This window comes from Anopheles coustani, chromosome 2, assembly GCF_943734705.1.
Source record: "Anopheles coustani chromosome 2, idAnoCousDA_361_x.2, whole genome shotgun sequence".
Taxonomy (NCBI): Eukaryota; Metazoa; Arthropoda; class Insecta; order Diptera; family Culicidae; genus Anopheles; species Anopheles coustani.
The window spans coordinates 2,635,001-2,661,180 of record NC_071289.1 but is presented as its reverse complement, the minus strand read 5'-3'; the positions used below and the strand labels follow the sequence as shown (position 1 = coordinate 2,661,180).

General features: G+C 46.1%; 11 protein-coding genes and 1 long non-coding RNA gene across 12 annotated transcripts; 9 read left to right on the top strand and 3 right to left on the bottom strand.

Annotated features, from left to right (window-relative positions):
- Window positions 1–3,351: 3,351 nt before the first annotated feature.
- On the top strand, window positions 3,352–4,173 carry LOC131263063 (small ribosomal subunit protein eS21). The gene is made up of 4 exons (XM_058265205.1): window positions 3,352–3,430; window positions 3,512–3,570; window positions 3,812–4,003; window positions 4,091–4,173. Exons 2-4 carry the CDS (start codon window positions 3,521–3,523, stop codon window positions 4,098–4,100), a joined length of 252 nt encoding a protein of 83 aa, XP_058121188.1. The 5' UTR covers window positions 3,352–3,430; window positions 3,512–3,520; the 3' UTR covers window positions 4,101–4,173.
- Window positions 4,174–4,626: 453 nt separating this feature from the next.
- Window positions 4,627–7,331, top strand: LOC131262407 (daxx-like protein). The gene is made up of 3 exons (XM_058264400.1): window positions 4,627–4,768; window positions 5,037–6,397; window positions 6,465–7,331. Exons 1-3 carry the CDS (start codon window positions 4,718–4,720, stop codon window positions 6,877–6,879), a joined length of 1,827 nt encoding a protein of 608 aa, XP_058120383.1. The 5' UTR covers window positions 4,627–4,717; the 3' UTR covers window positions 6,880–7,331.
- Window positions 7,332–7,431: 100 nt separating this feature from the next.
- Window positions 7,432–8,484, bottom strand: LOC131267463 (kynurenine formamidase). Its single transcript, XM_058270350.1, has 3 exons — window positions 8,349–8,484; window positions 7,955–8,270; window positions 7,432–7,897 (listed from the first exon to the last, which is right to left on the bottom strand). The coding sequence occupies exons 1-3, from the start codon at window positions 8,482–8,484 to the stop codon at window positions 7,432–7,434; spliced, it is 918 nt and encodes a 305-aa protein (XP_058126333.1).
- Window positions 8,485–9,766: 1,282 nt separating this feature from the next.
- On the top strand, window positions 9,767–10,480 carry LOC131267461 (probable serine hydrolase). The gene has a single exon (XM_058270346.1). The coding sequence runs from the start codon at window positions 9,767–9,769 to the stop codon at window positions 10,478–10,480; it is 714 nt and encodes a 237-aa protein (XP_058126329.1).
- A 353-nt stretch (window positions 10,481–10,833) lies between these two features.
- LOC131267452 (probable serine hydrolase) lies at window positions 10,834–12,343 on the top strand. The gene is made up of 3 exons (XM_058270335.1): window positions 10,834–11,001; window positions 11,143–11,349; window positions 11,406–12,343. Exons 1-3 carry the CDS (start codon window positions 10,834–10,836, stop codon window positions 12,336–12,338), a joined length of 1,308 nt encoding a protein of 435 aa, XP_058126318.1. The 3' UTR covers window positions 12,339–12,343.
- Window positions 12,344–12,704: 361 nt separating this feature from the next.
- On the top strand, window positions 12,705–14,064 carry LOC131263764 (probable serine hydrolase). The gene is made up of 2 exons (XM_058266019.1): window positions 12,705–12,940; window positions 13,078–14,064. Exons 1-2 carry the CDS (start codon window positions 12,773–12,775, stop codon window positions 13,981–13,983), a joined length of 1,074 nt encoding a protein of 357 aa, XP_058122002.1. The 5' UTR covers window positions 12,705–12,772; the 3' UTR covers window positions 13,984–14,064.
- A 322-nt stretch (window positions 14,065–14,386) lies between these two features.
- Window positions 14,387–15,623, top strand: LOC131263447 (probable serine hydrolase). Its single transcript, XM_058265648.1, has 2 exons — window positions 14,387–14,553; window positions 14,614–15,623. Exons 1-2 carry the CDS (start codon window positions 14,443–14,445, stop codon window positions 15,532–15,534), a joined length of 1,032 nt encoding a protein of 343 aa, XP_058121631.1. The 5' UTR covers window positions 14,387–14,442; the 3' UTR covers window positions 15,535–15,623.
- A 139-nt stretch (window positions 15,624–15,762) lies between these two features.
- LOC131263896 (probable serine hydrolase) lies at window positions 15,763–16,991 on the top strand. Its single transcript, XM_058266175.1, has 2 exons — window positions 15,763–15,971; window positions 16,040–16,991. Exons 1-2 carry the CDS (start codon window positions 15,909–15,911, stop codon window positions 16,958–16,960), a joined length of 984 nt encoding a protein of 327 aa, XP_058122158.1. The 5' UTR covers window positions 15,763–15,908; the 3' UTR covers window positions 16,961–16,991.
- Window positions 16,992–17,653: 662 nt separating this feature from the next.
- LOC131267444 (probable serine hydrolase) lies at window positions 17,654–18,692 on the top strand. Its single transcript, XM_058270326.1, has 2 exons — window positions 17,654–17,704; window positions 17,772–18,692. Exons 1-2 carry the CDS (start codon window positions 17,654–17,656, stop codon window positions 18,690–18,692), a joined length of 972 nt encoding a protein of 323 aa, XP_058126309.1.
- A 279-nt stretch (window positions 18,693–18,971) lies between these two features.
- LOC131267205 (pre-rRNA-processing protein TSR1 homolog) lies at window positions 18,972–21,831 on the bottom strand. The gene is made up of 4 exons (XM_058270010.1): window positions 21,635–21,831; window positions 21,299–21,569; window positions 20,465–21,225; window positions 18,972–20,391 (listed from the first exon to the last, which is right to left on the bottom strand). The coding sequence occupies exons 1-4, from the start codon at window positions 21,738–21,740 to the stop codon at window positions 19,058–19,060; spliced, it is 2,472 nt and encodes an 823-aa protein (XP_058125993.1). The 5' UTR covers window positions 21,741–21,831; the 3' UTR covers window positions 18,972–19,057.
- Window positions 21,832–22,145: 314 nt separating this feature from the next.
- LOC131266165 (stomatin-like protein 2, mitochondrial) lies at window positions 22,146–23,783 on the top strand. The gene is made up of 3 exons (XM_058268538.1): window positions 22,146–22,319; window positions 22,392–22,496; window positions 22,564–23,783. The coding sequence occupies exons 1-3, from the start codon at window positions 22,245–22,247 to the stop codon at window positions 23,557–23,559; spliced, it is 1,176 nt and encodes a 391-aa protein (XP_058124521.1). The 5' UTR covers window positions 22,146–22,244; the 3' UTR covers window positions 23,560–23,783.
- Window positions 23,784–23,796: 13 nt separating this feature from the next.
- LOC131266166 (uncharacterized) lies at window positions 23,797–25,782 on the bottom strand. The gene is made up of 7 exons (XR_009178363.1): window positions 25,587–25,782; window positions 25,345–25,403; window positions 25,103–25,161; window positions 24,851–24,908; window positions 24,520–24,577; window positions 24,186–24,246; window positions 23,797–23,918 (listed from the first exon to the last, which is right to left on the bottom strand). It is a non-coding gene; the product is annotated as an uncharacterized LOC131266166 (long non-coding RNA).
- Window positions 25,783–26,180: the final 398 nt, after the last annotated feature.

Here is a 26,180-nt window from a genome sequence, read left to right as displayed (position 1 = left end):
GTTTGCTAATATCACTTAACAAACCACTCCCGACAGCGACAACACATACACCGCTCCCTGGTGCAAATAACAACACGAGGTGAAGGGGAGCGCTGCTGCTCCAAAAACATCGACCCCGCGTGCCCCCCCGGGGGTCAGGGGAGAGGTATCCGAAGTCGGACGAACTTTGAACTGCAGCTTGCGGTTCGCACTTTGCAATGATGGTGGTATAATAGATTTGCATTTTCCACCGCTAACTTTTGCGACAAAGTTCTACGACTGCGTGGCGCTGCAAGCGATAACCCTCAGTGCGGGGGCTCCGTACCGTATTCAGCTGGCGAAGGGTTCCGTTGTCGGAACGTGTGGAAATAACATGGTGCAAATTTTAGCACCATTCAACACCCGATTCATCCATCCATCCAGCAGACCGGATAAGTTCGACACTCGGTGGCATTAGCAGTGAGTTAATAGGTTGTGCATGGCCCGTGTTAGTTAGGGTCGACTGCTACCGTTCGCCCGTTCCCCCGGAATGCTAATTATTGATTCCATTCCATGCAATTGTATTGACTTGTCCCCCATCCTACTTCCAACAAGGATGGGGTAAAAAACATCCGAATACAAATGGGACTCCCCATAGAAAGCAGCATAACCTCAACCCTGAAGAAATGGCGTCCAAGCTAACCTAACCTGAAACTAGCCTGCAGATTGCAGAACACCAAGCGATTGCAAGTGTTCAACTTACCCGGAACAATCCTCGTTGTAATATCCACGAAACAACACGATTATCAATTGCGTAAGATTTAAACGAACACAGAACGCGGCGTCCACTCCGAAACTAGCACACCGCGTGCAAACTTTGATCGTCACACCGACGCACCGGTAGTCCACTACCATTGATCGAAACAGGTGCACGTTATCACCGCAACCGGTTGTGGTGCCAAAAAAGAACAAAGCAAATGCTCCATTGACTGCTTGCCTAGCGCCACAGGCAACCAGATGACGATCGCTCTGGAGTAGGGGTAGATTCTAAACGGCACTTGTGGTAAGAGCAGTACCATCGATCTGCTTTATTCATACAGATCGGTTCGGTTGTGTTCTAGGAGAAACCGGTCCTGATTGCGGGGGCCAAAGAGAGAACCAGCTGATGTAGCGTTCACGAGCGCACGCGTGAAAAGCTTCAACGATTTTCCACGATCTCGCGCGTGCCCGGGGCTGGTGCGCTTGTGACTACTTTCCTACCACTTCAGTGGATCGCGATTCGCACGAGACTGAGCGACTGAAATCGGAAATATAAACATCATTAAGCCAATTCAAGCACCACCAGCAGCTCCAAACGGTAACTGTCGGGGAAGACACACCACCCTGCCGCTTCAAGACCCAACGGCGGCGGCGGCGGCGGGGGGCAGACACACACGTTGGCTAGTGGTTGGAACGCATCGTGGTGGCGCGTACTATTACTCCCCTCGAAACGCCACGGAGTGGTTGCTTCCCGCCAGCAAAACCCACACACATGGTGTGTTGAACATGCCGTGGAAAAGCGTGTGGTAAGCACGGGGAACAAACCATTGCCCGCCGCGCACGATCGCTTTCCATTCGTTTCGCCTTTCTTCTCTCGTCTTTCGTTTCAGATCGACTCGACTCGTCATCGGTGCCCCCGCCGGCCCCCGGAAGGAGGTGCTAACCGGGTTGGTGGCAGGTTGAATATACCCTAGCACGCCGCATGCCAAAGAAACATGTCCATGTGCACTGGAAAAACGCTTTTAACGTTTCAATGGACCAGCTAATCGGTGCCAAGGTACGCGCGCGGTTAGCTCATAGCCGGCTTTGGAACCCGGCACACCCGGGGATGGAAGAACTGTCACAGTTGGCTGGAATTTAGTAGCAAGTTTGTGTAGGGAAGAACCTGATCTTCGGCCGCTTAGATAACCGTCACTGGATGCGACTAATGCAGCCGAATAAGGAATGGGTTGGAACCAAGATGTTGCAGCCAACACTTACCAACAGGAATGTGGAAAAACTTGTCGATTCAATGTCGACTGTTATTGAAAATGTAGCTCTACATATTGAGCGAAAATTATCTTTGATATGATGATCCGAAGTTTTTCTCTTTTTACTCCTTCGGTCCACGAGTCCACCAACCTTTCGGAGGTCGGAGTTGTACGAACGTTTCGCATGTACGTATGCGCACGCCATGTGCGTGATTCCATTTGAATTTGAGTAACCCGGCAAACAACGAGCGCGATAGCATCGTGCACATCGAAAACTTTCGCTGGCCCACCTTCGAGCGAACGTGGATCTATGCCCCATTCGAACGGCCGTCCGTTTGCATTCATAATTTCGACGGCTGGTAATGGGGCTGTGCGTAAAAATAGTACACACAATTATGACCATCGCCCCAAGTTTCCAAAACATGGTAAAACTATCGATGGACTTTCGTTATGCATGCTATAAGTTCACTTCCGACAGTACGTGTAAGAAGAAAACAAAATAAATGCAAATCAATCCGCATATGGTCCGAATTGTCATGCAGGTACGAGACAGCTGATCCGAGCATACTATCGATTTACCATCGCCATTCATTTCGTGCATACTTCCGGTCCCTTGCACTTTTGTGCAATTTATCATTCGACAGAACCCGAACCAATAGAGCAGGGAAAAGTGTATTTGCAGTATTTATTTCATGGAAATGCAATAATTTGATTTCAAACAGATTTTACGCAACTTGCACCATCAAGATTTTCCAAAACTCTTTCGGTTTTGTTTTGACGGCTGCTGCGAGTATCCACAAAGAAAAGCTCCTAGATTTTCCGGAAGCTTCGAGCGCAAAACATTTGCTTATATCAAAGAGCTATTTTTGTAACCATTTTCAACGAGTAAACAGACAACTTACTGCAAACTAACCCAATTGTAGCAATTGTATTCTTCGCACTTCACAGCCTCACTACCGACACTGGTTTATTTACATTCTGTCACAATCTCTGACCCTCGGAGATGATGTTCCGTATCTGTTTTCCCACCTGTTCGTTTTCTATTTTTCCAGAAAAGATGAAAATGTCAACAAACACATCCTGAGCTTTTTCAAAGCTTCCAGTGTCAAACCGGTGGATCAGTGGTAATGTGGTGAATTATGATAGTTGAATAAACAGTTGCATGTTGCAGTCGTGTAAGAATACCGAGGATCCTTTTTGCTGGAAACAGTTCTGTCACATCTGTAGCATTTTCGTAAGCACAATATTATTCAAGTTGTTGAGTTGAGCTTTTCTCTTTCCATAACGACAAATTTAAAAATATACGAAAATCGTCTAGATCCATCATATTTTGACGTCCTTGAAAGCACCGACTACCCGATGTGACAAGTCGGTGTAAACCAGCTGTCAAATCTGTTTCTCCTTCTTTTCTGATCCGCCATTTGTCAATCGTTGTTGTCGGTCCGAAATTCTCTGACTAAAAAGTAAGATATTTGCATGTAAAACTATCCAATTTGAGATAAAGTGAAGTAGAAACGAGTGCTAACGTGTTTTTCTTTCTGTAGCAATCCAAAATGGAGAACGATGCTGGAGAATTCGTCGATCTGTACTGCCCTCGCAAGTGGTAAGTATCGCTGATTTGTCAGCATCGAACAATCGTCAACACGTGTCGAAAGTGTTAAATAGTTTTAGCAAGGACTATTCATAGTACCCTGAACAGAATGGATAAAAGTGAACACCCTGTGTTTCGTGTTGGAATTCCTGCACCATGCTCCGTACTTTCGTGTTGCCCTATGCGTCACCCTTCGCCATACGATGATTTGTTTGCCGCTAACCTCACTTCCTGTGTTTCCTTGTTTCCACAGCTCATCCAGCAACCGCATCATTCACGCCAAGGATCATGCTTCCATCCAGATCAACATTGTTGATGTAGATCCGGAAACCGGCCGCATGCTGGACACCGCGAAGGTGTACGCCATCTGCGGTGAAATCCGTCGCATGGGCGAATCGGACGATTGCATCGTTCGGCTGGCGAAGAAAGACGGAATCGTTGCGAAGTAAGTAGTTCAAGATCGTACTGATCATTGAAGGATGTTGTTCTCATGCGAAAATATGCTTATGGCTTTCGTTTCTTTTCTTTTTAGGAACTATTGAATACAATGATTTGTATTTCGTGGAGTATGTGAATAAAGTTCTGTGAAAATCTTATTACTATTCCACAAATGGAGACGTTTTTCCTGTTGATGACATTATGAATGCCCAACATATTACTCTATTGCATGTAATATTGAATAATTGCTAATGACTATCGTCGAGACGAAAGAAATGTACTATCATTTGTGTATCGATTAGGTCGGGAACTGAAATGCTAATTGTCTCACTCTTTCTTAGGTGTTCTAATTCTCGTCAAAGTTACAAGAGTGGGGACAACTTACTTGAACTATACAAACGATTTTAAAATGGATGATGTCTTAGTTAAATGCTTCGAAATATATTATTCAAAGAGTATGTTTTAATTGATAAATCTTTATAATTCCATTCTTTTAACGAAACAAAGCAACCGACGAATCAAACAACGCTGAAAACGTCAATTTTCGATATGTCAAAATCAAGGTGCAGATAAACAAAATGTTCTGAATACCCAACCTTTCGAAGCACGCATTGTTTCGTTTCAGTCACCTTGGAAGTGTTGCGAGAAAAAAAAGGTGCACGTAAACGGCGAATGAATAAGTGAAAAATACGCGCTCTAACTTAAGAATTATCGCCAAACGATGGAAACAACTTCATCGGTAATCGTTCTCGATTCCGATTCCGACGATGGGGTAAGAAAAATGGTGGCATTCTTCAACATTCTTTGTACCCGCTCAAAAGCTACAGACACCTCAAGCCAAGCGCGGTGCAGAGAACCCGAGCAGTCGAGCAAGCGAGCCAAACGGAATGTCAGAAAATGAAAACATCCATTTGTGAACTTGCTCGGATGAGATTTTTGTTGTTGTCATGAAACTCGACTAGTTTTGTTGCACTTGCCTGTAGATTTATGAAAATGATAAACATTACCATTTTATAATTTGCCAACGTTTTCAATTTTAGGGAACTGCCGAGAAAAATAGTTCTCAGTTGAAACGGAAAGCGAAAACCGCCACAATTGCTGCACCAAAAAGCCCCGCCACAGTGCTGAACGAAAATGGGAAACGCACGATTACGACTATTTCTGGAACGCAGGACGCCTCGTCTGATATTGTCCGGAAGCGTATTAAACCCATAACAATCGCAACAAACGTTAACAACAATATGCCGGTGGGTGCTCCGGAAAATTTTGCATCCATTACCTACTCCGAGGACTGGGAGCAGGACATGAAGCAATACCAGAAGGAGCTGGCTGTGAAAAGTTCTTCCTCGACGCTACCCCCGGCAACCCCATCAAGCTCGCGTAGCAGTACAACGAATGATGAACTGGATTCCAATAGCCAGTGCGTTCCCGCTGAGAATCGGCCCATGTCGGACAAATCAAATGAGGATGCACCACCATCAAGGAACGGGGAACATGTGCGGGAAAAAAATCCAATCGGAAAAGAATTCCTCCAACTTCTCGACGCGTGCCGGAAGGCCGATCCTTCGAAGGAAATGGAAACGTTGATCGAAAAGAAGCTTCTGAGGTACTACAAGGTTGTTCATCCGGATTACATCAATTCAAAAAGTTTCATCAAAGCAGTCAAGCAGGTAACGGCCGACGTCCTCGCGCACCCGACATTGGTGTTCCTCAAACTTTCCAGCATAGTGGAGGAATTGAACGTACGACGAAAATCCGGCATCCTGGCGTCTTCGCAGCCACCAGCAGCTTGCAAAGATACTGCTCCGGTGGCTACCGATAGTCCGAGTTCCGGTAGCACGAAAAAAGACCGACAAATTGCAAAGCTGAACCGAACACTCTACTGTCTAACGAAGCGCATCAAGCAGCTGGAGGAAGCGGATGTTGACTTTAACCACGAAATCAACTCTTCCTATCTCATGGCGGAACGGTACAAGAAGCGTGCTTTCGAAGTGTACGAAAAGATTTGCGACATAACAGGGGAAAGTAAAAACGCACATCGGCTGGTTCGGAAACCGATCCGTTTCGAGGGTACACCTTATCCGGAGTTTAACCGGATGCTTCAGTTGTTTGTCAATCGGACAAACACATTTCCCAACTTTCGAGATGTGCTCAAGTGTTTGCAGCATTGCAATGGGAAGAATGGATACGGTTTACGTACGGACCAGATGAATCGAATCGCGCAGGATGCGTTCTACAAGGTTGGCAAACAGCTACAGAAACGCCGTAAAACCGATCTCTACGAGACAGTAGTCTACCACGCGGGAGAGGAAAAAGATCCAGCGCTCATTGACCATAGTTTGAAGAAAAAACTAGAGGAAAATGGGAAATACTACAGTAAAGTGAATCAAATCATCGAAAAGTAAGCAACACACATAACTATGATACATGCATGCCAGGTTGTCTTCACCCCCTTTTTTCATTCTCAGATACGCTCAGCATGAACGCATGGCCCAGGAAGACACGAATGTGGACGCGGAGGCGATGAAATCATCGGAATCCCAAATTCCCACAGAAGGGGGCAGTGATGCACCATGCCAAAACGCACAATCCAAGCCATCCAGTAGCAGTAGCGGTATGAATACTCCAAGCGCCCCAGAAACAAGTGCCAGTTTAGCTACAACAAGTGGTAACAGTCAAGTAACTGGAGAAAGCCCCAATTCAAGCGGAATGGCAGAACAGATCACCGACACCGACGACGAGGATGACGATGACGACGACGAAGAGGATGATGATGAAGAGGAGGACGAATTTGAATCGACCACGAAAGAAAATGTTCGACCCGACAACTTCGAGGACATTATCATTTCGGACGATGAGGAACTGATCGTGCCAGAGTCTTAGCGTCTGCCTGCTATCATTGGCAGCGTTGTGTAAATATCATCCTTTCTTGTTTTTCTTGTGAATTTTCTTCGCATTAACCATTTTTGTTAATTGTCATTTCGAACAAGCAATTCGAACCAAAGGTAGGTTCGCCTACTTGATTCTCTTGGTTTCATATCCGTTCACCATGTGATTGCGGGAGCTGCTCGCTCCGGATACGATTTAGGTTAAATATGATTTACCATTTTTAATTAGTCGGGTATTGCAGTCAATCACCGTTTTAACTGTGTTAAAAACCCCTTTCTCTTTTTGACAGATATTTGTCAGTGACTGAAAACATAAAAGCTTTCCAAAGGTATTTGGGTGCGTTGAACGAGCAAGGAATCCATTCGGATTTCTACTTGCGCGTTCTTTGACGTAGGAGTAAAGAATAAAATTCAAGTGACATAATATTTTTCACAAACATAAACGGACATCGAATTGCTCTTTCTGAAATGCTGAACACAAAATATCACATCAATAAGGTACATACGTGAAGATTGAACAATATCATCACTAATAATGGATTATTTATTACAGCTTCCCGAATCCACCTAGAATTGCTTTCGTTAGAGGATGGTCCTCATTGGAAAGGTTTTCGACAATATCGAAGTGATCTAGGTTCGGCAGGATGTTCAAATCACTTTGTAGCCCAAACGAAGCCAAATGGTCGTTCATTTGCGTTGACATCGCGCGGAAGACGTCACTATCATGCTCTCCTGCATACACATGAAAGCGTAATCTATCAGCCGACGATCGAAGATGATCGTAGTTGGCATAGAGTGGCGACAGTTGCCTTGCATTGCTGTTGGTGATGCCGAGGAGATTGCCCCGGTTGACACTATTGGTGTAGCGCAGCTCCTGGACATTATACACACCGGAAATCAGAAACACATCCCTGAGCAGATTAAATTCCTCTCCAACGACATTTATAAACTCTTGATCGACCATGCTGGCAATGAGATGGGCGCCGGCCGAATGACCCGCTATGGCCACTTGTCTGAAAAATGGAAATAAAGTGAGTACGGGACCGGAAGCGGAACGACATTGCACATACTTTACACCATTTTCGGTAGCATAGTTTAAAACAAACTCTCCGGCCACTTTGATCTGTCGCACCAGCTCCTCCAATGTAAGACTCGGACACAACTCGTAACCTACGATCATTACTCGCACGCCGTGATCCACCAGTGGTTTCGCAGGGTAAGCGGACGTTTCCTTCTCCAGCATCTGCCAGTAGCCGCCGTGAATATACACGAAAAGTGGCGCATCTGCCGGCAGATTGTCTCCGTAAATGTCGACCTTTTCACGGTCTCCACTGCTGTAGTCGATGTCCAGACGCGGTTCAAGGGTTTCCCTGTTCTGGTTACTGACTTTGGTGGTAGAAAGGAGACAAATTTCAGAAACCGTTATAACGAGACCGTACTACAATCGACCCTTTTGCCCCTTACCGTTCGTTACAAATTTCACGTGATAGTCAACCACTTCCGAGGCGGTCGGAAAACGGACACTCCACTGCGAGGGCGAATACTGGTTCTCCCAAACGGCGATCGTTTCCTGCGATGGCTGATCGATGGAACCGTCCATCCTAGCTGGGCAACCGACTTTGCCGAAACTGCTCCGGGTGAACCTGTGCCTACCAATGCGTCTAAAACTACGCTGTTCCGATGCTTCCACTTCTATCGATGGGCGATGTTGATAAGTCAGCACGGGTAGGCAAAAGACGACTATCAAGCAGATGACCGCCGACCTGCGCGTTATCAGCCCCCGGACCGCCGGGCCAACGTTTTTACTACACATTTTTAAGGCCCAACGATTTTACGTTACCCCTCCTCCTCGTGTGTGCTTCTCAAGCACGGTCTTCTTTCCAATGATTCGAGCGGGGTAGGAAGTGTGCAAGACGATCGTATTACTTCTGCCCAATCGATGACTCATGAAATCGAATCGTCTCGGAAGGAAACCTTACGTGCGACTGGTCAGTACACCTTTTCATGCACGACAATCTAACCGACGTGCACATGTGGAATCGCTGGAACCTCAGTAACGATTAAGCGCCAGAAACCTGTTACTCTACATGGAATAGAAAAACGGGTATCTTCTATGGTGTTAGCTGGAGAAGTGGACAACTAACCGATAGCGATTATCAATTCTATTGTAGTCGGTGATTAGGCAGCATTGTATTATTCATATCAGATCAATTAACTAGCCAATCGTTCCGCATACTTCGCCATTGCAGTCAAGAAACAACTCATTCAAATGAATGAAATTAAAATGAAATTTCTTAAATCTTTATATTCCACGTGTTGCAACTGGTACCTTCCCGATGAAGGTTTAAAATGTCGTTAAAAAGAACAATTCGTTATCTTAAAATCAGTTGACCTTAGTTGAACTCCCATTTTATCAGTCGCGAAATTCATCCAGCGATAATGGACCAACAAATACAACAAACGCTACGGCAAATCTGACAGTGTTTAGGAAAGCATACGGTTTATGCAACGACATCAGCCACGATGGATGGTGAAGAAATCGATTTAGCGGCTCGTCGAAAACATTCCTCGATTGCCTTCGTCGAGGAATGCGATAAAAGGAATAATGTAAGTGCTTTTGACATCAAACCAAACACATTTTCCTTAATTGTCTATGATTTCAGATTGTCGAGATGCAAATACCAGTACCCTATGGAACAATCGCTGGCAAGTGGTACGGTCCCAGCGATGTCCGTCCGGTTTTGTGCCTTCACGGTTGGTTGGACAACTGTGGTTCATTCGATCGGTTGATTCCTCTGCTACCAACTGATCGTAGCTATCTGGCGATCGATTTACCCGGGCACGGACGTACGACGCGTATTCCGGCTGGGACAACCTATAGTATGATCGATTACATGTCGCTCGTGATGTACATTCTTCGTTACTACAAGTGGAATAAGGTTTCCCTGCTGGCCCACTCCATGGCAGCGAATGTTGCATTTGCCTTTACGGCCTTGTTTCCACAATTGGTGGATCTACTAATCTGTCTGGACGAGTTGGACCCGCTATCGTACGGCATAGACCGTGTCACGGCAGTGGTATCAATCAGCATTGATAAAATAGTTGATATACATCTTCGCGCAACCGGCAAAGAAATTGCGGCTGAACCACCGGCGTACGATTACGAAGACATGATTGAGAAGCAATACCACGCCACTGCAGGTTCGCTTACCAGAGAAGTCAGTCCTCATATTCTACAACGCATGATTAGCCCATCGAAACGCCACGAAGGAAAGTATTTCTTCAACGGAGACAGCCGCATTCGCTACCTGACCATTCCGGGTTGGTCCAATACGATTTACTTTAAGCTCGCGGAACGCATCAATGTTCCGTTTCTTGCCATTAAAGCCACCGAATCGCCCTATCGGAAGTCAAAGGAACGTTTTGACGAGATGGTTGCCTTGCAGCGAAAGATTAATCCGAAATTTGAGGTTGCCTACGTTGCTGGAAACCATCATGCCCACCTAACCCAGCCGGAACTAGTGGAACCGATTATATGTGATTTTCTCAAGCGGTACAACATCAACCCAGATCGAAGCATTGCGAGTAAACTGTAAAATTATGTTACAAAAATGTTATTATTTTCAATAAAAAGGGTATTTGGAGCATCGGATTCGGTGTGAATGTTTTACGGATCAAAGTAGCAGAAGCTTGCTTGACGCCACCGAGTAAAAAATCCTCCTCCAAGCGTGTGCTATCAGCTGTCATTTTAGCACAACCACAATCATTGAAGAACACGCACAGAATTGCGTGAAAGATGTTGCTCATTCATTAATGTCCCAGACTAGCCAGGCGCGGAGGTGATGAGATAACACAGTGACCATTTTAAGTATAGTCTGCAAAACTAATCGAAAAGACAGTCAAAAGACACCTTTTGAGTGCGTGTCAGTGCGGTAGAGAAAACGTCTCGATGGGTAAATTCGGTGGCATCTCTACGTTGAATCGGTTGCTCAGTCCATGGCTAAGCCGGACGCAGAAGACCATACCGCAGGCTGCCGTAGCCACCGGTGATCCATCCCGTAGACAATCGCATCACCAAGCGCATGATCTCGTGGAGCAGCACGATCAGCAACATGGCGTAAGTTATCTGCAAGGCAAGCACGGAATGTCCCACGGGACATACGCGACCGAGAAATGGCATGTTATGTGCTGTGTCCAAAGTTCATCTACGATCATAAATTAACCGCAACCTCATTCTTCATGTCTCTTCTGTTCGTAGGTGGAAGAGGTGCGCATTCCCATTCCCTATGGTGAAGTGGCGGGTAAATGGTGGGGCCCAAAAAACGTACGACCCGTTGTGGCACTTCACGGTTTGCAGGATAATGTGGGCACATTCGACCGGCTGATACCGTTGCTACCGCAGCATATGAGCGTTCGAAAACATTCCTCGATCTCCTTCGTCGAGGAATGCGATAAAAGGAATAATGTAAGTGCTTTTGACATCAAACCAAACACATTTTCCTTAATTGTCTATGATTGCAGGTTGTCGAGATGCAAATACCAGTACCCTATGGAACAATTGCTGGCAAGTGGTACGGTCCCAGCGATGTCCGTCCGGTTTTGTGCCTTCACGGTTGGTTGGACAACTGTGGTTCATTCGATCGGTTGATTCCTCTGCTGCCAACTGATCGTAGCTATCTGGCAATCGATTTACCCGGGCACGGACGTACGACGCGTATTCCGGCTGGAACAACCTACAGCATGATCGACTACATGACGCTCGTGATGTACATTCTTCGTTACTACAAGTGGAACAAGGTTTCCCTGCTGGCCCACTCCATGGCAGCGAATGTTGCATTTGCCTTTACGGCCTTGTTTCCCCAATCGGTGGATCTACTAATCTGTCTGGACGAGTTGGACCCACTGTCGTATGACACGGATCGTGTCACGGCAGTGGTAGCAGCCAGCATAGATAAAATAGTTGATATGCATCTTCGCGCGACCGGCAAAAAAGTTGCAGCTGAACCACCGGCGTACGATTATGAGGACATGATCGAGAAGCAATACCACGCCACCGCAGGTTCGCTTACCAGAGAAGTCAGTCCTCATATTCTTCAACGCATGATTAGCCCATCGACACGCCACGAAGGAAAGTATTTCTTCAACGGAGACAGCCGCATACGTTACCTGACCATTCCGGGTTGGTCTAATGCGATTTACCTTGGGCTCGCGGAACGCATCAATGCTCCGTTTCTTGCCATCAAGGCTACGGAATCTCCCTATCGGGAGTCAAAAGAGCGCTTTGACGAGATGGTTGCCTTGCAGCGAAAGGTTAATCCGAAATTTGAGGTTGCCTACGTTGCTGGAAACCATCATGCCCACCTAACCCATCCGGAACTAGTGGAACCGATTATATGTGATTTTCTCAAGCGGCATAACATCAATCCAGATCGAAGCATTGCGAGTAAACTGTAAAATTATGTTACAAAAATGTTATTATTTTTAATAAAAAGGTATTTGGAGCATGAGACTCGGTGTGATTTTTTTACGGATCAAAGTAGCAGAAGCTTGCTTGACGCCACCGAGTTGCAATACCCACACTCTCATTCATTGTTTACAACCTTTTACCCGTCGAATACGCACACTCCCTCCGGGCCCTAAAAAATCCTAGGCCACGCGTGTGCTATCAGCTGTCATTTCACCACAAGCGCAACCATTGAAACGCACAGAATTGCGTGAAAGATGTTGCTCATTCATTAATAACCCCGGACTAGCCAGGCAAGGTGTTCACATGCGGATGTGATGAGATAACACAGTGACCATTTTAAGTATAGTCTGCAAAACTAATCGAAAAGACAGTCAAAAGACACCTTTTGAGTGCGTGTCAGTGCGGTAGAGAAAACGTCTCGATGGGTAAACTCGGTGGCATCGGTACGTTGAATCGGTTGCTCAGTCCTTGGCTTAGCCGGACGCAGACGACCATACCGCAAGCTTCCGTGGCCACCGGTGATCCATCCCGTAGACAATCGCATCACCAAGCGCATGATCTCGTGGAGCGGCACGATCAGCAACATGACGTAAGTTATCTGCGAAGCACGGAATGTCCCGCGGGACATACGCAACCACAAAACGGCATGTCATGTGCTGCGTCCAAAGTTCATCTACGATCATAAATTAACCGCAACCTCATTCTACATGTCTCTTCTGCTCGCAGGTGGAAGAGGTGCGCATTCCCATTCCCTACGGTGAAATAGCGGGTAAATGGTGGGGCCCGAAAAACGTACGACCCGTTGTGGCACTTCACGGTTGGCAGGATAATGCGGGCACGTTCGATCGGCTAATACCGTTGCTACCGAAGCATATGAGCTTTCTGGCGCTGGATCTGGCCGGGCATGGATTGTCCTCGCGGTTGCCCGACGGCATGATGTACCACTCGCTCGATAACACGCTGGTGCTGTGTCATTTGATGAAGGAGTACCGATGGAAGAAGCTTTCCTTGTTGGGACATTCGATGGGATCCATCCTTAGCTTCATATTCGCTGCCACCTTTCCGGATAAGGTAGATTTCTATATCGGAATCGATGCCCTCAAGCCGCACATTCACGATGCGACCAAGTTTCCCGCTCGGCTGGAAAAGCGTCTGCCGAAAATGTTGCAGGCGGACACACGTAACCGTGAAAAATCCGAACCACCTTCCTACCCGTACGAGGAGTTAATAGAGCGTCTGCATCTCGGGACTAACAAATCGGTCAGCAGAGAAGCGGCCCCGTTTTTGCTCTACAGAAACACCCGCAAATCGACACTCCATCCGGATCGGTACTTCTTCACTCGGGACAGTCGCTTGAAGCACAGTTTGGGCGTCGGTTGGGACCAGGAAACTAATCTGGAGTTCGCCAAACGCGTCACCATGCCGTACCTCTTCATCAAGGCAATACATTCGCCGTACTATGAGGACAGGAAATATTTCGATGAGTTTGTCGAGGTGGTAAAGAAGAATAATCCACTGTTCGAGTTGGAGTTCATCGACAGTACGCATCATTTACATCTCACCGAACCGGAAAAGGTGGCACCGGTCGTTAACCGGTTCTTGGAAAAATACTGGAAAAAAGATGAAAACTAAATACAATGTTAGCGAAGCATTAAATGCATATTTATTGTTCTATCTACTAATGAGGTGAATAAAGAAACCCTACTACGATTATCAGGCTTTGGCCGTGATTCAATGAACATATTTTTTAAATGTTCCGACCATCCTAGTAATCGTTGCTTGGTTTTTTTCTGATTTTAACACGTACCTAGCAACGCTGTAATATTTGCAACGGCAAAATGGTTTGGTTTTAACAAAATTGGGCTAAAACACCGTTCACTTCAATTACTGGCGTTTTTTAAGAACCATGCACAATTAAGCGCAAACGCGAAAGCAGCATGCTGCTTGCTCATACTTAGACCATTATCAGACCTTCGTGCGTAGCACAAAAGCATACGCAAGCGAGGCAGTTAGTAGCAAGACGTATCGCGAGACGTTGGAGCACTACAGTTCTGCTACGGACAGTCACGAGAGCTAAGCGGCGAGCGTCAAATGGAATCTAACCGGACCGCATCCAAAGAGGACGAACATGGCAGTGCTGCGCAAAGCGTGGAACATCATCCGATGATCAAATTCATCGAGCTACAGGACAAGCAAAACAATGTAAGGTAGCACACACTCGTTCGTTCAACGGAATATTGATTATTTGTCGTACTGTTTTAGGCAACGGAAGTACAAATTCCAGTACCGTACGGTAGCATTGCCGGCAAGTGGTTCGGTCCTAAGGATATCCGGCCAATCCTGTGCCTTCATGGGTGGCTTGATAACAGTGGCACGTTCGACCGGTTGATTCCATTGCTGCCGGAAAATGTCAGCTTTCTCGCTATCGATCTGCCCGGCCACGGCTATTCCTCGCGGATACCCAACGGGATGGCGTACTACCAGACCGATTGTATCCCTTTGATACTGCACATAATGCGCGAGTACGGCTGGTCGAAGGTGTCCCTGATGGGCCACTCGATGGGTGCGATCATATGTTTCATTTTCGCCGCCCTGTTCCCAGAAAAGGTAGATCTGCTGATCGGTTTGGACGCACTGAAACCCCTCTCCTACCAGCCCGAACGGTTTCCGCAGCGTGTGAACAAGATGATGCAGAAGTTCATCCAAGCAGACATTCGCAATCAAGAGCGATCGGAACCACCCTCGTACACTTACGAAGAGATGATGGATCGATTGTACGAAGGGACGTCCGCCTCGGTGTCCAGGGAAACGTGTCCCTATCTGTTGCAGCGCAACATTAAACCTTCGCGTAAGTTCCCCGGGAAGTATTTCTTCGATCGCGACAATCGAATGAAGTACAACGTGATCCCGGGCTGGGCGGACAGTATTAACGTGGAGTTGGCCAAACGTATTAGCGCACCGTTTCTGACGGTGAAGGCGCTTGACTCGCCGTACCCGGGTTCGAAGGAAGGCTTCGAACAAACCGTGGCTGTGCTGAAGGAATCGAACCCGAAGTACGAGGTGGTCTTCGTCAAGGGTTCGCACCATGTCCATCTGACGGAACCGGAAAACGTTGTGCCCATCATAGTGGACTTTTTGCGGAAACACTGGCACAAGGAGCAGGATATCGTTAGCAAACTGTGAGGCTTTGGGAGGGAAAATTGGTGCACAGGGTTTTATGATAATGGTTGTTAGAAAATGTTAATAAATTGATCATGCATCTAATGCGCTTAATCGAACGAAAAAACAGGTTTTTCCTAGTGTGTGTTTGTGTTGGTTATAGCGAACGTCATTTATGATCTGTAATGTTTTTTTTTCTTCCGCGATATCAAAGTTCATGCTCGTCTAAGCAGCCTTCGGATGAGTATGCAATTTAAGGTGATAAGATGCTGATAAAGTGTGGTCCTTCTTGGTATATGGGACGTACGCTTCTACAGTAAGCAACAATCGTTCTTGGGTGCTGTTGACGGTTGTTGAAACAAAAACGTGCCAAACAGTGGTATTAAGTAGTTCCCGGGATGACGGAGTTGGAAGCGCAACCCATCGAAACTCTCGTCGAAAGGCACGATGCACTGCACGGGGTTTGTATAAAAGTTTGCAAACATAAACATGTTCGCTTTCTTATCAATCACCCGCTTTCACCATACAGGTACAAGAGGTACGCATTCCGATTCCGTTTGGAGAACTGGCCGGAAAATGGTGGGGACCAAGAAACATACGACCGATCGTTTGTTTGCACGGATGGCAGGATAATGCCGGTACGTTTGACACCCTGATCCCGCTGCTTCCGAAGCAGATGAGCTTTCTTGCGATCGACCTTCCCGGGCACGGCTATTCTTCACGCATCCCGCACGGCATGTCCTACCAGCCGATGAACGTTTTCTACCTGCTCAACTTCGTGATGAACGAGTACGGATGGAAGAAAATTTCTCTCATGAGCCACTCGATGGGTTCAGTGCTGCAGTTCGCGTACGCGGCCGTTTTTCCCGCCCGGGTCGACTTCGTCATCTCCTTGGACGCACTTAAACCGCAGGTACTGAGGGATAACGTGATCGTGTCGATGCTGAGCGAACTAACGCCGGAGTTTATCAAGGCGGACCTGAGGAATCAGGATAAATCAGAACCCCCGTCGTACACGTACGCCGAAACGGTGGACCGGCTGCACCAGGGTGCAGTTAATTCGATCACCCTCGAAGCCTGTCCCTTTCTGTTGCAGCGTAATATCCGCAAGTCGGCCAAGTTTCCCGAGAAGTACTACTTCGCCCGCGACAGTCGGTTAAAGTATGGACAAGGGTTTCTCTGGTCGCAGGAGGTAAACATACGGTTGGCCCAAAACCTGACCATGCCGTTCTTATTCATCAAAGCGTCCGATTCGCCGTACTGGGAGAGGAAGAAGAACTACGACGATGTGATCGAAATTCTGCAGCGGAATAATGCAGACTTTGAGCTGCGGCACGTGGAAGGCACCCACCACGTGCATCTATCCCACCCGGAGCGGGTTGCACCGATTATTACGGATTTCTTAAAGAAATACTGGCAAAGGGATGATGATGTTGTAAGCAAATTATAAAGGCTGGATTAACACCAAACTCTTAACAAGTTAACGGGTTATAATAAAAGAGGGATATTTTTCTAAAAATTGATTTTCTCTTCATTATCGTGATTGAACGAAAGGAACATTTAAAGTGAATCAATGAATTCTTTGTCTTTTTCTATAGACACTCGTCACATATGATATATGTAGGTCATGGCCAAGTTCAACCTCTCTTGTGTCTTGTGAATGCCATAGGCTCTAACTAATAATAATAAAACTAATCAAACATGTTCGATACTGGCGGGCAACACCTTAAATACAGCCTCTCCAAACTCCTTGAATACGAAACGATACGGAAACAAAAAAGAAACCAAACGCTCCCCAACCGGTTGTTGTGGTTTCTTTTTGTTTCTTTCTATTGGTAAGTGTGTTTATCTATCTGCCTAAACCAACATACTAAACCAAGAGCGGCTTAGCTGCGATACGATCGTAGCAGTGATCGTTTTGAAACGGAATGGGATTTTCTCCCCACTACACCTTGGAATGATCGTCACAATTTCATGTGACGATCGTCGTGAGGCTGCTAGCTTGCTTTTGATGCTAGTTGTCCCAAAAACCCTCCACTAGAGCCAGTGCCGTTACGCGCAGTTAATGTTCGCTGAACCGGGTTCATAGGTGCGCACGGCGTGTGAAATCTTCCGCTTTGGTCGCATTTGTAAATCATCGATCATGGCGGAAGCCAAGCTGGAAGGCGTACGCAGAAACGATACGCTGAATGGTGTAAGTTTTAAGATGTTTGGTTAATGGAACCTTTTCCTAAACTTAATCTTCTTGTCTGATGTTGTAGGTATGGGAAGAACGAATATCCCTCCCGTTTGGAGATGTGACCTGTAAATGGTGGGGTCCACGTGAACAACGACCGATCGTTTGCCTACACGGATGGTTGGATAATGCCGGATCGTTCGATCGATTGCTGCCACTGCTACCTCGACATATCAGTTTCCTGGCCATTGATATTCCCGGCCACGGCCGTTCGACACACCTTCCGGCAGGTGTCGCATACTACGCCCTGGACACACTACGGCTGCTCCTCTACGTGATGCAGTATTACGGATGGCAACGAATTTCGCTCATGAGTCACTCGATCGGTGCGATCATGAGTTACGTCTTTGCCGGGGTATTTCCTGATCGTGTCGATTTACTGATTTCATTCGACCTTCTGAAACCCTTCATTCTCGATCCGGATATGCTGTTGTTTCTGTTGGCCGATTCGCTGCCCAAAACGCTCGATTACAACACCGATACCAAGGAAACTCGCGACGGGAAACTGTACGAGTACGATCAGTTGGTGGAGCACATGCACGTAGGCTTCCACGAGTCAATCAGTAAAGACGCGTGCCACTTTCTACTATACCGTGCGGTCGAACCGGCACCCGAACGAGCCGGGTACGTTCGACGACGGACAGATCCCCGCGTTCGGCACAATCATGGGCTAGTGTGGTCGCACGATTTAAATCTGGAAATCGCTCGCCGAATTAAGGCACCGTTTCTGTACCTCAAAACTACCGAAACGCCCCTGTTTGAGGACCCGCAGTATCATCAGGAAACGCTCGACGTGCTGGCGGCTCACAACAAAGATTTCGTTCAGGCAAGCGTGGAAGGGAAGCATCATGTTCACTTGTCCGATCCGGACCATGTGGCTCCGCTGGTCAGCGAGTTTTTAACCAAATACTGGACTAAAGAAGATTATTTTCATAGCAAACTGTGAATGTACGCTTGCTTCGATTGCGCTTGCTATGATTGGAGAGAGTGTAAAATTATAAGTGGATAAGCGCAAAAGCGTGATTGACGAAACTGATAGTGAAGTAAACAGCGTGGTGCGTCTTTGTTAAGGTGGTGTGATGAGGATAATGTAGGATGGGATGTGGTAAGAGGTGCAATTGGATGGTAATAAATGTTTATGGTGAACATATTTTTCACAATTGGTAAAGCTTCTGCTTAGTATCTTTCAATTGTTGCAAGATAAATTTCACCCCATAATGCTCTTCATCTCCCCTCCTTAGGACATGGTTCACTGTTATAGGTTTTTATTGCGCTTTTCAAACAATATTTTATCGTATGATCACCACATCTTTACTCCTGCATCATTTCCACGTTCGTGTTAAACTTCACACTTCTTTCGCCGTTCGGTCGCTCCTTCTCGCCACGGGGATAGCCAACGACGCAATCTTCGTAATTCCACTTGGGAAAGACACGCTTGTACAGGTACAACAACACCGTATCGTGCGATTTCAGCTGACTGTCGAAGGCGCACTTCATATGACCGTGCGTACCGAGCGATTCCTTGATGTGACCGACGCGGCCCAATTTCGTGCGCAGCTTGCACGGCTTGAAGTAGGCAATGTCCTCCGGGTTAAAGAACATGAAGCGAATGATGGCCGATTTACGGTTAATCTTGTACGGATGGCCGCTGAGCACGGCGCGTTTCAGAACGACACGATCCGGGTTGCAGGTAAGCACACTGCCCGAAGCAACCATCGACAGTGAGCTGTCGGGATTTTCGCGGAAGCATATGACGGGCGCCGGTGGGAATTGAATCGGGGCAAAGAAGCTCGCCACCACCGTCATGCCCGGGCGGAAGAATCGCTCATACTTGTGCTTATCGCCATTGGTGTGCTGGCTGAAGATGGGATTTACCGCATACCGACGGTAACCACACTGGACGATTAGCGTTTCCTTCGCCTTGATCGGGATGGTGGAGTTCGGGGTGCGCTTGAGGCACACATTCATTACCGACATTTGATGTTCGTGCGGTAGCATACCGTACACAATCAACCGCTCGAGCCCGCCACGGGACGCATAGACGGACCACAGCTCCTGGGGGACGTTTTTGACGTGCAGCTGGACGTACCATCCGGGCATAACGATATCATCACCCTCGTCCCGTTCCTGCGCCTCCCGAACAATACGCCGTTTGGTACGATCGAAGTTTTTAAATTGAAACACGCGGGCGTAATCGAACGGAAGGTTTTCCTTCACATCCCACGGGGACGTCCGGAACGATTCCAGCCCGCGGTACTTGTGGAAGCGCTCACGTGCCGGAGCATTCGACGGGGTGTCGATTTCATCGGGGAAAATTTCATCATCCTTTGCGGCCTGCATTTTGGCCAGCGTGCTACGCTCCTCCTCCATGTCCATCTCCTTGTCGTAGCGCTCCGCGTTGGCCGGACCGCCCTCCGAGACGCTCACCTCCTCGTACTCTTGATCATCGTCTTCTTCGTCTTCCTTATCCTTCTCACCTACCTTGCTTTCCGAGTCCGATTCGCAGGACATGTAGTTTTCATCATCATCATCGTCCTCATCGTCGTCGTCGTCGTTTTCGTCCACCTCTTCGATGTCCGGAATCCAGGCTGCCTGATATTCACTCATTCCCTTCGGGATACGTTTCACTAACTTTTTCTTCGTCTCTGTGGAAACAAAAACAAATGAGAAAACTGTTATAAGAATACAAAAAACAATCTTCTTCCAATGTGCAAGCACCTTGACGCGAAGCTTCGATCTCTTCCTCCGTCGGCCACGTCTGTTCGGCGTCCATCAAATCCGGAATGTTTTCACGCTGCAAACTTGTCTGGCGCTCCGGATCGGCAATCAGCAAGCGTCCCTGCGTTTCGTCTGCCATTTCAACATTGCCCGACTTTTGCATGCGATACGGATCGGTCGTATGGGTTGCGATCGCTTCGAGCTGAAAGTCTCCCAAGCCCGGAATATACACCAACTGGTTGACGGACAGGGCGACGCCACGCAGAAATCCGGTTATCTTGAGCGTACCCAACGGCTGGCTGTTTCCTTCAACGACCGAATCACTGGCCACGAATTCGGCCTTCTCTCCCAGCAGATGCGGGCGATTGGCTCGATTGTGTTGCACCTTACGCTTCTGGCCGCCGATACGACGCAGCAGGTTCAACCCATCGGTCTCCGTGTCCAGCTGCATCAGCTTTTCGTCGGGGATCAGGTTAGAAAGTGCCTTTTGTATGTTGGCTTTTACTTGGGTCCGCTTTTTCGGTGCAATCGACTCAACGTCCATCAGACACACCATCGGCGTCGGCAAGCCCTGGGTAAGGGCCATGTTGAGGATCTTTGTGCCTGCTTTATCGATCACTTCCTCCCCGTCGCCGGCGGCAACAGCGGACAGAACCAGTACGACCGAGTCGCATACTTTCAGTGCATCGAGAACATTCAGCTCGTGGCCATGACCCGTCTGCGGGACGACAAAGGCAAACCGTTGACGAAATCGAGGTACACTAGGGATGAAACAGTGAGGGACATGATTGCAACAGACTCTTAGTGATTGTCATCCTTATTCGCTATACTCACTTCATGTAATGTATGCGATCGGAAACCTTCGTAATCGATGCCTCCGGATCGCAACCCTCAATGATAGCCAGTGCCGAGTTCGGATCGATCATATCGTTCAGGGGGAGAACGCAGGTCAAAAATGGAGCCGTCAGGGCTCCACCGAGGGCCCGCTTCAACGCGATAGCCTCCTGGCGTTTGTTTCGGCGAATATCGTTCGCCTGCTGCCGCCGTTCATCGCGCGATTGTTGGCGGTTCGGTCGTCGCGTAATCGTCTTCAAGTTGACCTTACCTACGAATAAAGACACAAGATTTGAGCATAAACTTTATCTTTTGGTAAAATGCTTTACAACGTACCTTTCGCCAAGCGGTCCATCGTACGCTTCGAAGAGTGTTTGCCATGTTTGTGAGATTTATTCGTTTGCTTCAATGCCCCCGGGCGGTGAATGGTTTCCAAACCCATAATGTACGGTAATTTGATGGGTAATTTTCACTTAAAATACGTTTTATGGAAAATTCCGGCACTATCCAAAGCACCACATGTTTTCCACCGAAATGTATAACAACAAGAAGAGTGAGGTTAAGAAGCAATGTTGTGAATGTGGTGTGTCAAAGTGACACAAAGCCCGGTGAAAAATTAATATTAATGTTTATTTCCGACCCTCATTTTTAGCTGAAAATTTCAATTCCAGCGGCAATAATCCATAAATATGATATAATCAGTACGGTAACTTATTACAAATACGGTGTTCCTTCGGCAACATGTAGTTGAATTTAATTAATTTTTGAATTTTCTGAAAAGGCCACGGCCGGATCGAACCGCCCGGGACTGTCACGCAAAAAAGGAAACTTTGTGCATGTGTCAAAAAGAAGTATCGCCGACGATTACAATCAGAGATCGGGAAATCTCCACCAGAGAACAAGCAGACCCTACAGAATTAGAAAACCCTGCAACCAACCGACAGAGATGATTCGTTCCAGTGCATTAATTGGCCGCCTACCACTGCGAGGCATTGCCGCGACGGCATTTAACAACAGTGCCGTAAGTGGACGATTTCGCAATCGATTTGCGCTCCTTGAACAAGTGCGTTACCTATGCATGTAATCTTTCCAGGGTCTGCTGCAATCCTCGCCAAATTTTGCGGCACTGCAAAGTACACAAGTTCGACACCGGTCCACACCGATCAACACGATGGTGATGTTCGTCCCCCAGCAAGAGGTAAGGACAGAGACCGGGAAAAGAGATTCCCCCATGGATTTGTTTAATCTTCCACTATTCCTTCCAGGCATGGGTCGTCGAAAGGATGGGAAAATTTCATCGCATTCTAGAACCGGGTCTAAATATTCTCCTGCCAATAGTGGACCGGGTGAAGTATGTACAAAGTTTGAAGGAAATTGCCATAGACGTTCCAAAGCAATCGGCTATCACCTCGGACAACGTAACGCTCAGTATAGACGGTGTGTTGTATCTGCGAATTCTGGATCCGTACCTTGCATCGTACGGCGTGGAAGATCCGGAGTTTGCCATCACGCAGCTCGCCCAGACGACGATGCGTTCGGAGTTGGGCAAGATGTCCCTCGATAAGGTGTTCCGCGAGCGTGAATCGCTCAACATCAGTATAGTAGAGTCGATCAATAAGGCCAGCGAAGCGTGGGGTATCTCGTGCCTTCGGTATGAAATCCGTGACATAAAGCTTCCCAGCCGGGTGCACGAAGCAATGCAAATGCAGGTCGAAGCTGAACGGAGGAAGCGTGCGGCTATCCTCGAATCGGAAGGTGTCCGAGCTGCCGACATCAATGTGGCAGAGGGAAAGCGACAGTCACGAATTCTCGCATCAGAAGCCCAAAAGCAGGAGGAAATCAACCGAGCGAATGGTGAAGCGGCTGCCATTATGGCTCTGGCCGATGCTCGTGCTAAAAGTCTTAAAATTGTGGCCGCATCGCTCGCCAACGAGCATGGGCGTAGCGCGGCCTCCCTCAGTGTAGCGGAGAAGTACGTGGTGGCATTCGAAAAACTCGCCAAACAGAACAACACTCTCATCGTACCATCGACCGCATCCGACGTGACCTCGATGGTAGCACAAGCGATGCAAATCTACAATAATCTCTCAAGCGCAACGGCTCGGGCAGCAGTAGGGGATCATCAGCATCGGCAGCGTCGCGACACAGACGACCAAACGGTATTCGATGGCCACAGCGAAAGCAGCATTAAACTGGACTCATTGCAACCATTGGAAAGTATTGAGGGTGGAACGGCACCGCAAACAGGAACATCGAAATAAAATCGCATCTCCCGACAAAACACACATTTGTTTGAAAGATTGTGTACCCCGCACTGGCAATGCTGGTGAACTTACTTGTTGACTTAGGAAAGTACGAAGAGGATGGCCGTTGCTTGAGTTCTCGTCCAACTTTTAGCCGCGAAACTGATCCAATTAACAGTAATGTAAATAAAGATCTTATGGGCGTGGAAAATACGAACTGAAATAAGAACGCCATTGTTGTAGATATGTTATTTGTTTTATTTTTAAAAAATTAATATCAGTCCGTTAAGCCTACATAAATATTTCACACAAAGCAATATTTCTGCAACAAAGTTATGCCATCTCCGTCCCTTTTGACAAAGTCCACTGTCTGAAACCTGGGGAAAGAAAAAAAATAGTTTTCCATTACTTTTAATGTTATAAATGAGTGTCTTGAAACATTGATGGCTTAAGACAGAGTAAAAGAGAGCACCAGTTGTGTTAAGCCTATCGTTTTTCTAAGTTAGTCAGATTTCACACTATCGATCACTGTAGTGATGCGTACAGGTCCGTGAATACTTTCATCATATTACAAGAGAAATAACAAAAACCTTATTTTATATTTGTGTTTCTCTCTACTCTCTGAAATTGAGAATGTAACTTACCTGGCCTGATAATATATCGCCCAAACCATCATGCTATGTGCCATATTCACTTTGTTGGAACCTAAAGCAAGAAACCAATAAGATTATGTATTACTACAAATGTCAATTCAACGCCTTGAGGCACTTTTTTCAAAGAGTGGACATTAAAGAAAGGAGCACCAGTTGAAATAGGAATATAGTATTTCTATTTTTATCAGATTTCACAAATATCGATCATTGAAGCAATGCGTACAGGTCCGTGAATACATCATGTTAAACAAGAAGTAACAAAAACAAAACCTTATCCTATATTGGTGTGTCTCTCTTTCTTTTTTAAATTGAGAAAGTAACGTACCTGGTGTGAAAATGCGTCCAAACCATCTTCCTATCCGGCATATTCTCTTATTTGGAACCTGAAGAAAGAAACCAATAAGAGTATGTGTTACTATAATTGTTAATCCGACATATTGATGCATTTTTATTTTTAAGAATGCGCATGAAAGGAACACACCAGTTGAAATAAGCTTATTGTTTTTCAAATGTAATCAGATTTCACAAGTATCGTTCACTGAAGTAATACGTACAGGTCCGTGAATAAACACATCATGTTAAACAAAAGACAACAAAAAAACTTAATTATATCTTGGTGTTGTTCCTTGGCATTCAAAATAAGGAAACTAACCTACCTCTATAACCAGTCCGAAGGATTAATATCCAATGGGAATGAATGAACAGCCATGGTTTCTGTAAGCAATCAAATAAAAACAAATAAAAAATGTTAAAGATTTATAGAGTAAAGATTCCGCAAATCGACGGATCTGTTATTAAAATCATCAGACCTGTTGAGCTTTAATATATTTTGGACTTAATCATATTGTTCATAGTGAAACTGATCATCATTGACATTTAGTATTTTAATACAAAATAATTAAACTTACCTAGCAAGCATGATGTGAGAGCCGCATGTTAAGATCCAGTGGCGCTACTTCGGGTAATACTACCAAAGAAACAGAATAATGTTAACATTAGATATCTATACATCTTTACTTTCGTGGCTTAAAAGGTCATTAGATAAAATCTTCAGACCTGTTGAGCTATATTTTGGACCTAATCATATTGTTCATAGTGAAACTGATCATCATTGACATTTAGTATTTTAATACAAAATAATTAAACTTACCTAGCAAGCATGATGTGAGAGCCGCATGTTAAGATCCAGTGGCGCTACTTCGGGTAATACTACCAAAGAAACAGAATAATGTTAACATTAGATATCTATACATCTTTAATTTCGTGGCTTAAAAGGTCATTAGATAAAATCTTCAGACCTGTTGAGCTATATTTTGGACCTAATCATATTGTTCATAGTGAAACTGATCATCATTAATATTTAGTATTTTAATACAAAATAATTAAACTTACCTAGCAAGCATGATGTGAGAACTGCATGGTGAGATCCAGTGACGTTACTTCGGGTAATACTACCAAAGAAACTGAATAACGTTAACATTAGATTTCTATACATCTTAACTTTCGTGGCTTAAAAGGTCATTAGATAAAATCTTCAGACCTGTTGAGCTTATAAATTATGAATATTAATCAAGTGGTTCATAGTGAAACTGATCATCATGAACATTTATATGTAACCAACATCATATTATTGAACTTACTTATCTTAACAATCATTGATACAACTCGATATTATCCAGTCCGTGATCCTAATCAATAAAGCTCGTTGCGCAGGGTACGATACTTCAGGTACTGCTGTTCCCAATGGATCATGTAAATGGGTTTGCATGACAAAGCCGTAAAGATAGAATACTATCAAAGAAACAGAATAACGTTAACATTAGATATCTGTACATTTCAACTTTCGTGGCTTAAAAGGTCATTTGATAAAATCTTCAGACCTGTTGGGCTTTTATGTTATGAATATTAATCAAGTGGTTCATAGTGAAACTGATCATCACGAAAATGTATATGTAACCAACATCATATCATTTAACTTACCATTCT